We start from the raw sequence: 11,579 nt of genomic DNA, 5'->3' as shown, positions 1-11,579 counted from the left end.
CTGGGCCAGGGCCAGGGGGGCTCCGCTGGCGCCGGTGCCCACGGGACGACTCACGTTAGAGGCATTGGGGTGCAACGAGGCTGGGAAGGCTGGGAGCCAGGGATCTGAATGAAAGAATGAATGTATTTTATTACACATATTTAAAATACATATAGATTTGCCTATAAATACATACAAAATTATCAAAAATCAAGAACACATTAAAGTCCAGAGTACTGTCTTTAACCAAGTTAAGTTAAGTTAAAGTCAGTACTCAGGCAGAAAAATGTGGATAACTGTCCCAGAAATCCTGGTTGGAGGATTCCAGATTTCCTGCTTATTAATCTTCTGAAAAAGAGAAGTTACCAGAATTTTACAACCTTAGTTGGTACCGACCTGCAAGTCCAGAGAGGGAGGACTGGGAAGAGTTCCAGGGGGATGTGGAGTTGTCAACAGGAGGCTCCATGAGAGGATGAGAGAGAAGGAAGGAGAGAGACCAAGGAGACTCACAGGCCCATCACCCATCCTCCCCTGCTTCGGGCTGGTTGCTGAGGAACAGGGGCACTGGGGGAGTTTGGGGGGTGAGTTGGGGCTGAGGAACCCGGGGGGGTTTAGGGGTGGGTTGGGGCTGAAGAACCGGGGACTGGGGGGTTTGGGGGTGGGTTGGGGCTGAGGAACTGGGGACTGGGGGGTTTGGGTTGGGTTGGGGCTGAGGAACCGAGGGACTGGGGGGTTTGGGTTGGGGCTGAGGAACCGGGGACTGGGGGGTTTGGGGGGTGGGTTAGGGATGAGGAACAGAGGCTCAGGTGGAGGGGGTACTGTCTATCAGGGCAGGTAGAGCTGGACAGGTCATGGACAGGTCACCCCGGACAGGTGGGAGTCTGGCAAAATCCCACTATCAGTATAGAGATGAAGTCTGGTCGTGCACCTGGTAACCCGACTAGATGGTGGAAGTCTGGACCGTGGATGAGATAGACCTCTGGAGTGGTAGGAGAAGGGATGGGATGGGCTTATGGAGTGGTAGGAGAAGGGATGGGCCTCTGGGGTGGTAGGAGAAGGGATGGGCCTCTGGGGTGGTAGGAGAAGGGATGGGATGGACCTCTGGAGTGGTGGGAGAAGGGATGGACCTCTGGAGTGGTAGGAGAAGGGATGGGATGGGCTTCTGTAATGGTAGGAGAAGGGATGGGCCTCTGGAGTGGTATGAGAAGGGATGGGATGGGCTTCTGTAATGGTAGGAGAAGGGATGGGCCTCTGGAGTGGTATGAGAAGGGATGGGCCTCTGGAGTGGTATGAGAAGGGATGGGCCTCTGGAGTGGTATGAGAAGGGATGGGATGGACCTCTGGAGTGGTAGGAGAAGGGATGGGATGGACCTCTGGAGTGGTAGGAGAAGGGATGGGATGGACCTCTGGAGTGGTAGGAGAAGGGATGGGATGGACCTCTGGAGTGGTAGGAGAAGGGATGGGATGGACCTCTGGAGTGGTAGGAGAAGGGATGGGATGGACCTCTGGAGTGGTAGGAGAAGGGATGGGATGGACCTCTGGAGTGGTAGGAGAAGGGATGGGATGGACCTCTGGAGTGGTAGGAGAAGGGATGGGATGGACCTCTGGAGTGGTAGGAGAAGGGATGGGATGGACCTCTGGAGTGGTAGGAGAAGGGATGGGATGGACCTCTGGGGTGGTAGGAGAAGGGATGGGATGGACCTCTGGAGTGGTAGGAGAAGGGATGGGATGGACCTCTGGAGTGGTAGGAGAAGGGAGGGATGGACCTCTGGAGTGGTAGGAGAAGGGATGGGATGGACCTCTGGAGTGGTAGGAGAAGGGATGGGCCTCTGGAGTGGTAGGAGAAGGGATGGGATGCCTCTGGAGTGGTAGGAGAAGGGATGGGATGGACCTCTGGAGTGGTAGGAGAAGGGATGGGATGGACCTCTGGAGTGGTAGGAGAAGGGATGGGATGGACCTCTGGAGTAGTAGGAGAAGGGATGGGCCTCTGGAGTGGTAGGAGAAGGGATGGGATGGGCCTCTGGAGTGGTAGGAGAAGGGATGGGATGGGCCTCTGGAGTGGTAGGAGAAGGGATGGGATGGGCCTCTGGAGTGGTAGGAGAAGGGATGGGCCTCTGGAGTGGTAGGAGAAGGCGTCACTCGATGACGATCCAGAAGAAGGTACAACACTTTATCTTTCTCCTCCCACAGAATGATGCATTCTTAATGATGTTGAGAGGTTTCTGGTTGGAGGGGTTGGACTCTGAAACAAAGGAGAAGAAACATTACTGGTAAAAAAAAAGGCATTTAAATGCAGGCATTAAACAACACAGCTGTTATGAACTGCGAGGTAAACCCTTTGTTGAAATCAACTATGTCTGCATATGCATGAAGAAAGAGATTCACTACAATAAAGTTTTGAATGTGATTCACTTCACTGTCTGACCTACTTCAAATAATGTAATTTAAACATTACAAAGCTACATCAACATCAACAGGCTTCTAAGAAATCAAAGAGAAGGATTCTCCTACAAAGCAGGGTCAAAATACAGCTTTCTCATTTTCTGTGTGTAATTATAAAATGTAGAACAAGGCATTCTAACACTCAAATTCAAACACTTGCATTTTAAAACTTTAAAACTCACATTTGTAACACTCGTTGTGTTATTGTAGATCATGTATAACATATATATAAACATGTCACAGTAGTAATCCTCATCTGGTGTATGGGTTCATTTCACCCCTGTGTTTATAATTAGGCCACAGACCACGGTCTTCATGTACAGTCACACATATATACAGCCATTTCTTCATTTGTCACATAATGTGACATCTGCGTTTTCTAAAGCTTGTTTTTCCAGAACAGCCAGCCCTGCCGGGGAGAAGCTAAAAGCACGGAGGATGCAGCCCACCATATGTCTTCAGAGAGAAAATACATAGTGTTAAGAGAATGTATCAGCTGTGGTCATATAAGTGAATTCATGATTTACAGTAATGTGAAATTAAGCAGAAATGATAAGGGTATCTGTAAAAGTATGAAATATAGAGAGATTACTGAGTCACTGCAAAGACAGGAGCATCTATCCACGGGAGTTTTGTGGATTCAAACTAGGCTATTTGGAAATGTCAGGCCACACTATCTAGTATCACAGAATCAGTAAGCAAATGTTTATGTACTATAAATACGAACTGTGTCATTCTGGGTTATTAAAGCTAATACTATTTAAGTGGGCCAAGAAGTATGAAACATGAAACATGGGGCTGTAATGTTAGTCTTGGAGGAGTAGCTGTAATGAAACATGGTGTTGTAATGTTAGTCTAGAGGGAGTAGCTGTAATGTTAGTCTAGGAGGAGTAGCTGTAATGAAACATGGTGTTGTAATGTTAGTCTAGAGGGAGTAGCTGTAATGTTAGTCTAGAGGGAGTAGCTGTAATGAAACATGGTGTTGTAATGTTAGTCTAGGAGGAGTAGCTGTAATGAAACATGGTGGTGTAATGTTAGTCTAGGGGGAGTAGCTGTAATGTTAGTCTAGGGGGAGTAGCTGTAATGAAACATGGTGTTGTAATGTTAGTCTAGGAGGAGTAGCTGTAATGTTAGTCTAGGGGGAGTAGCTGTAATGAAACATGGTGTTGTAATGTTAGTCTAGAGGGAGTAGCTGTAATGTTAGTCTAGAGGGAGTAGCTGTAATGTTAGTCTAGGGGGAGTAGCTGTAATGAAACATGGTGTTGTAATGTTAGTCTAGGAGGAGTAGCTGTAATGAAACATGGTGTTGTAATGTTAGTCTAGGGGGAGTAGCTGTAATGAAACATGGTGTTGTAATGTTAGTCTAGGGGGAGTAGCTGTAATGTTAGTCTAGGGGGAGTAGCTGTAATGAAACATGGTGTTGTAATGTTAGTCTAGGAGGAGTAGCTGTAATGAAACACGGTGTTGTAATGTTAGTCTAGGGGGAGTAGCTGTAATGTTAGTCTAGGGGGAGTAGCTGTAATGAAACATGGTGTTGTAATGTTAGTCTAGGAGAAGTAGCTGTAATGTTAGTCTAGGGGGAGTAGCTGTAATGAAACATGGTGTTGTAATGTTAGTCTAGGAGAAGTAGCTGTAATGTTAGTCTAGGGGGAGTAGCTGTAATGAAACATGGTGTTGTAATGTTAGTCTAGAGGGAGTAGCTGTAATGAAACATGGTGTTGTAATGTTAGTCTAGAGGGAGTAGCTGTAATGAAACATGGTGTTGTAATGTTAGTCTAGGAGGAGTAGCTGTAATGAAACATGGTGTTGTAATGTTAGTCTAGAGGGAGTAGCTGTAATGAAACATGGTGTTGTAATGTTAGTCTAGAGGGAGTAGCTGTAATGAAACATGGTGTTGTAATGTTAGTCTAGGAGGAGTAGCTGTAATGAAACATGGTGTTGTAATGTTAGTCTAGGAGGAGTAGCTGTAATGAAACATGGTGTTGTAATGTTAGTCTAGAGGGAGTAGCTGTAATGTTAGTCTAGAGGGAGTAGCTGTAATGAAACATGGTGTTGTAATGTTAGTCTAGGAGGAGTAGCTGTAATGTTAGTCTAGGGGGAGTAGCTGTAATGAAACATGGTGTTGTAATGTTAGTCTAGAGGGAGTAGCTGTAATGAAACATGGTGTTGTAATGTTAGTCTTGGAGGAGTAGCTGTAATGAAACACGGTGTTGTAATGTTAGTCTAGGGGGAGTAGCTGTAATGTTAGTCTAGGGGGAGTAGCTGTAATGAAACATGGTGTTGTAATGTTAGTCTAGGAGAAGTAGCTGTAATGTTAGTCTAGGGGGAGTAGCTGTAATGAAACATGGTGTTGTAATGTTAGTCTAGAGGGAGTAGCTGTAATGAAACATGGTGTTGTAATGTTAGTCTAGAGGGAGTAGCTGTAATGAAACATGGTGTTGTAATGTTAGTCTAGGAGGAGTAGCTGTAATGAAACATGGTGTTGTAATGTTAGTCTAGGAGGAGTAGCTGTAATGTTAGTCTAGGAGGAGTAGCTGTAATGAAACATGGTGTTGTAATGTTAGTCTAGGGGGAGTAGCTGTAATGAAACATGGTGTTGTAATGTTAGTCTAGGGGGAGTAGCTGTAATGAAACATGGTGTTGTAATGTTAGTCTAGGAGGAGTAGCTGTAATGAAACTTGGTGTTGTAATGTTAGTCTAGGGGGAGTAGCTGTAATGAAACATGGTGTTGTAATGTTAGTCTAGGAGGAGTAGCTGTAATGAAACATGGTGTAATGTTAGTCTAGGGGGAGTAGCTGTAATGAAACATGGTGTTGTAATGTTAGTCTAGGGGGAGTAGCTGTAATGTTAGTCTAGGGGGAGTAGCTGTAATGTTAGTCTAGGGGGAGTAGCTGTAATGAAACATGGTGTTGTAATGTTAGTCTAGGGGGAGTAGCTGTAATGAAACATGGTGTTGTAATGTTAGTCTAGGGGGAGTAGCTGTAATGAAACATGGTGTTGTAATGTTAGTCTAGGAGGAGCAGTGTTGTCAAAGCCCTTAATTTCTCTCTAGCCCTCTGAGGGTGTATGTGTGTGCTTATGTGTGTGTGGGTTTGTGTGTGTGCAGAACCGTGAGGCCTGTTCTGATGTTTACTGTCAACTCCACACACACCATCACACACACTGTCACAGTGATGGAACACACACAGCATCACGAGAACGAAAACAACCATCCGCACAGGCTGTTGCTACTTGTTCACACCTGCAGATGCAATTCTTCCATGTCATAAGTTGTGACGAACAAAAAGTTAGTTGCACTGACTTAGCAGATTCTTTTCCAGCTCGTCACCTATGGCAGCCACGCGTTCACATCACGGACGAATCACCGGCTGCGGATGTATCTCAGTGGGCAAAGGGCTCTCGTCGAAAGTAGTACCTGTACAGGGACTATGGTGTCATTGGTGACGCTATCTGACTTTTGCCCCTGAGGTCTTTGTGTCAGTACAACCTTCCACGGGATAATGTTAAAAACAATTAACGTTGTCTTTCTTAGCTGTGATGTCTTACTGTAGTGTAAAGGAGGAGCACGCCCCTAAAGACATTATCCTATCAGCATAACCTATCAGCATCAATAGGTTTACAGCCTGTAAAAAAACAGAGGCTTCCTCAGAAAACGACACTCTACGCTCTTATAAATAACATTTTTAAAAAGTGCTTTCTAGATCCTAAAAGGGTTCTTCGGCTGTCCCGATAGGACAGGGATCATCGACTAAATTCAGCCGCGGGAAGATTTTTTCTTGAGTGAATGGTCAGGGGGCCGGTACATAATTACAAATCATTTGTAGATTGCAAATTGACCGAAGCCCAATCCAGATATAACGTTTGACTAAAACATAACAATTTCAAACCTTGCTTACATTTGTATGCAAGCACATACACTGAGTGTACAAAACGTTGAGTTGTACCTCCCCCTTTTGCCCTCAGAACAGCCTCAATTCGTCGGGGCGTGGACTCTACAAGGTGTCAAAAGCGTTTCACAGGGATGCTGGCCCATGTTGACTCCAATTCTTCCCACAGTTGTGTCAAGTTGGTTGGATGTCATTTGGGCGGTGGACCATTCTTGATACACAAGGGAAACTGTTGAGCGTGAAAAAACCAGCAGCGTTGCAGTTCTTGACACAAACCGGTGCCTCTGGCACCAACTACCATACCCTGCTCAAATGCACTTACATCTTTTGTCTTACCCATTCACCCTCTGAATGGCACACATACACAATCCATTTGTCAGATGTCTCTAGGCTTAAAAATCCTTCTTTAACCTGTCTCCTCCCCTTCATCTACACTGATTGAAGTGAATTTAACAAGTGACATCAATAAGGGATCATAGCTTTCACCTGGATTCACCTGGTTAGTTTATGTCATGGAAAGAGAGTGTTATGTACATTCAGTTTCTATCTCTCTTTTATGTGTGGATATACATTGGAACAGATTTCCTAAATTGAAATCACTTGGAGCTGATTTGCTGGTGTTTTTACAGTCTTTTATGTCCAACACATCCAACACAACACCTAACCCCAAACCCCTATCCCTAGCTCCTAATCCTATCTCCTACACCCTAACCCTAAACGTAATTATAACCCTAACACTCATTCTGGTCCTCACAAGTATAGTTAAACACACACACACACACACACACGCACGGCACGCACACACACACACACACACACACACACACAGAGACACACACACACACACACACACACACACACACACACACACACGCACGCACACACACACGCACAAATGTTGTTCAGAAAACTTGGCGGGCCAAATAAAATCACCCGTCGGCAAAAATGACGGGCCGCCAGTTGGAGAACCCTGCTGTAGGAGAACACTTTAAGGAACCCTTTTTGGTTCCAGGTAGAACCCTTTTGAGTTCCATGTAGAACCCCTTCTCACAGAGGTTTCTACATGGAACCCAAAATAGTTCTACCTAGTTCAATAAAGGTTAAATAAAAAAGGGTTCTACCTGGAACCAAAAAGGGTTCTCCTACAGCAGGGGTTATCAAACTTTTTGTCCTGTGACCCCATTTTGATATTAAAAAAAAATTGTGACCCCACCATGTAAAAAAACGTTTTTTTTGACTGATTTGTAATAATATTTAAATCTGAAGGAAGTATGGTTCGAAATGCATCAGAAAGGTATTGGGAAATAAGTTCAGGAAAACATCAATAATTGTGTATGATCTATGTGTTCGTGAGAGTCTTATCTTTCAGGCACCGCATCTCAGTGCAAGGGGCGTCACTACAGTCCCTGGTTTGAATCCAGGCTGTATCACATCCGGCCGTGATTGGGAGTCCCATAGGGTGGGGCACAACTGGCCCAACCCTTGTTTCTAAGAGTGTTCACACCACTGAATTTAAAATGGATTAAATTGTGATTGTGTGTCACTGGCTTAAACACAATAATACCCCATAATGTCAAAGTGGAATTATGTTATTTTTATTTTTATTTTTTATTTTTTTACAAATAAATTACAATAAAAGCTGAAATGTCTTGTTATTGCAAGCCTAAATAAGTTCAAGACTAAAAATGTGCTTAACAAGTCACATAATAAATTGCATGGACTCACTCTGTGTGCCATTACAGTGTCTAACATGATTTTTGAATGACTACCTCATCTCTGTACACTACACATCTGTAAGGTCCCTCAGTCGAGCAGTGAATTTCAAACACAGATTCAAACACAAAGAACAGGGAGGTTTTCCAACGCCTTGCAGATGGCGCCTATTGGTAGATGGGTAAAAATAAAACAAGCAGACATTGAATATCCATTTGAGCGTAATGAAGTTATTCATTACACTTTGGATGGTGTATCAATACACCCAGTCACTACAAAGATACAGGAATCCTTCCTAACTCAGTTGCCGGAGAGGAAGGAAACTACTCAGGGATTTCACCATGAGGTCAATGGTGACTTTAAAACAGTTAAAGAGTTTAATGGCTCTGATAGGAGAAAACTGAGGATGGATCAACAACATTGTAGTCACTCCACAATACTAACCTAACTGACAGAGTGAAAACTAGGAAGCCTGTACAGAATTAAACATATTTCGAAACATGCATCCTGTTTGAATCAAGACACTAATGTCACGACTTCCGCCGAAGTCGGCTCCTCTCCTTGTTCGGGCGGCGTTCGGCAGTCAACGTTACCGGCTTTCTAGCCATCGCCGCTCCATTTTTCATGTATCTATTTGTTTTGTCTTGTTCCCTGCACACCTGGTTTTCATTCCCCAAACAATCTACATGTATTTATTCCTCTGTTCCCCATCATGTCTTTGTGAAAGATTGTTTGTGTTACGTGTTTGTTGTTGACGAGCCAGACTGGCTTGTTTTTCTTCGTGTTATTGTCACAAAGATGTTTATTGTTAAACATAATTCTTGTGACTGTTTTGCGCGTTTTGCACTTTTGCCTCAATAAAGTGTGCACCTGTTCACAAATCTCTGCTCTCCTGCACCTGACTTCGCTACCAGTACGCACACACCTTGACAACTAAACTAATAGTGCAGAAAATGTGGCAAATCTGTGGCAAATCCAATACAACACGTTATATATTATATACTGTATATTATACACATTATATACATCACATATTTTCAAGCATAGAATTTTGAAAATAATGATGGGAAAATGTTGCGCAATCCAGGTGTGTAAAGCTCTTAAAGAATTACCCAGAAACACTCACAGCTGTAATCACTGCCAAAGGTGATTTTAACATGTATTGAATACTTATCTAATCAAGATATATGTTTTCTTTTTCATAAAACATTTTACAAATCCACTTTGACGTTACAGAGTATTTTGTGTAGATCAAACAAAAAGACAATTTCATCAATTTTAGTCCCACTGTGTAACGCAACAAACATTTGTAAAGGGGTGTGAATACTTTTTGAAAGCATTGTATAGAAGTAGAAATATCATTTAGTAAAAGATGGTTATTTCTCTACACACAACTTTTTACAGAACAGAATCTTCCATTTTTAATAACATCAGGAGTACTGTAAAATGAAAAGTTAAAATAGTATTGAAACACTACCTCACTGTCCCAGCAAGGAGCTCCAAGCATTCATGTGAAAGAAATAAGAATTTGCCTTCAGGCCATGGCTAATTGAGAGCCATATGACCCTCCCATCGCATGACTATCTGTGTGTTTACTGCTAGAAGGAGAACTAAACAATAGTTGTTTATTGTTTTAACAACAACTCAGCTTGTTTGTCCATTGAGAGAGGTCTAAAAGTCAACTCTAAATGGTTTCACCTTCGCCAATGTTTTTTTTACATTTTATTCTTATTTTACAATGACGGTCTACCCCGGCCAAACACTCCCCTAACCCAGACGACGCTGGGCCATTAAACGTTTCTTTTAAATTTAACCAGGCAAGTCAGTTAAGAACAAACAGTTATTTACAATGACAGCCTACCGTGGAACAGTGGGTTAACTGCCTTGTTCAGGGGGAGAACGAAAGATTTTTACCTTGTCAGCTCAGGGATTCAATCTAGCAACCTTTCGGTTACTGGCCCAATGCTCTAACCACTAGACTACTTGCCGCCCCAACAGGAGTAGAGATTTGAGAACCATATGAGAACCATAGGTAGAATGTAGAGGTGAATGTTAAAGTTCGATGCCCATAACACATTTATCTACCCTACTGTATATATATATATATACATGGTCCCTCAGCTAGCCAGCTAGAACTGCCCTGTCCACCACCTTTACACCCCCATGTCAACCTCCTCTCCTCTCTCTGATCACACCTGACTCCTAATACAGTATGTTCCACTCCAATTATCTTCTTTTTGAACTTCTCCTGACCCCCTGCTCTCTCAGTGACTCCTCTGCCATGCACAAACAGATTCTAGCATTCAGTGGATATGTTGTTTGTGACGAGAGGAGAGGTAAGTAGCCTAGCACTCATGCACTGGTAAGTATAAACGTCGTCATGACATATAGTCACGTTGTGATACAGACTCTACAGACTTAGTAGTATGCAGACATTATAAAACGTCTAGTGCTAAAGCAGAGCGGTGTGGTGAGAGCGAGTGGATGACATACCTTTAATAGTTAGTGTGGAGATGGGCTGCTCCTTCCTCTCCAGGTTCACTGTCTGCTTGGATGAGGGAAGTGGACTGATTTGGCTCGATCTCTCCCTCACACAAACACTCACTCACAGACTACAACGCGTCAGAGAGAGAGAGAGAGAGAGAGAGAGAGAGAGAGAGAGAGAGAGAGAGAGAGAGAGAGAGAGAGAGAGAGAGAGAGAGAGAGAGAGAGAGAGAGAGAGAGAGAGAGAGAGAGAGAGAGAGAGAGAGAGAGAGAAGGAGAGAGAGAGAGAGAGAAGAGAGAGAGAGAGAGAGAGAGAGAGAAGGAGAGAGAGAGAGAGAGAGAGAGAGAGAAGGAGAGAGAGAGAGAGAGAGAGAGAGAGAGAGAGAGAGAGAGAGAGAGAGAGAGAGAGAGAGAGAGAGAAGGAGAAAGAGAGAGAGAGAGAGAGAGAGAGAGAGAGAGAGAGAGAGAGAGAGAGAGAGAAAGAAACAGACGCTCCTGTGTCTCCTCCTCACCTGGCTCTTTGATCTCATCTTTCCCTGCCTGACCCACCCACCCCCACAACACACACACACTCCACTCCCCTCAGTTCTTGTCTTGTTCAGGTGTCCACGGCAGAGCAACAGCAGAATGGAAGAGAAAGCGAGAGCAGGACAGCGTGCTCCTCTCCTCTTGTCCTCCTGCTTCTGATTCACAATGCACACACACACACACACACACACACACACACACACACACACACACACACACACACACACACACACACACACACACACACACACACACACACACACACACACACACACACACACACACACACACACGCGCTCACTCCGGCATGCGTTCAGGGCTCAGGGTAACTGCAGAGCAGCGCGGAGCAGTGAGGCAGTGAGGGTAGGGAAGGAGGCAGGCAGGCAGGCAGCCGCGTCTCCACTGGGTCTTAGTGCTCACATTCCTGTTCTGGCTGGATGGATGACTGGGTCCTTCTAGATGTTTCCCTATGTCTCTCTCTATCTGCCTGAATGTCCAAAAAAACTCCTAGCCCCTAGCCCCTACCCACTACCCACCGGGCACAGA

General features: G+C 44.3%; 1 protein-coding gene across 1 annotated transcript in view; it reads right to left on the bottom strand.

Moving 5' to 3' along the window:
- Nucleotides 1-584, bottom strand: part of LOC106572862 (G-protein coupled receptor 61) — a 2,570-nt gene extending 1,986 nt beyond the window's left edge. The window contains exons 1-2 of the mRNA XM_014147404.2: nt 376-584; nt 1-104 (exon numbers count right to left, since the gene is read on the bottom strand). The exon at nt 1-104 is cut by the window's left edge and continues 1,986 nt beyond it. Of these exons, the coding sequence (XP_014002879.1) occupies nt 1-104; nt 376-445 (174 nt within the window). The 5' untranslated portion in view covers nt 446-584. The remainder of the gene's footprint in view (nt 105-375) is intronic.
- Nucleotides 585-11,579: the final 10,995 nt, after the last annotated feature.

The sequence above is a fragment of the Salmo salar genome, chromosome ssa15 (genome assembly GCF_905237065.1).
Source record: "Salmo salar chromosome ssa15, Ssal_v3.1, whole genome shotgun sequence".
NCBI classification, from domain to species: domain Eukaryota; kingdom Metazoa; phylum Chordata; class Actinopteri; order Salmoniformes; family Salmonidae; genus Salmo; species Salmo salar.
This window is presented reverse-complemented; position numbering and strand designations above follow the sequence as displayed.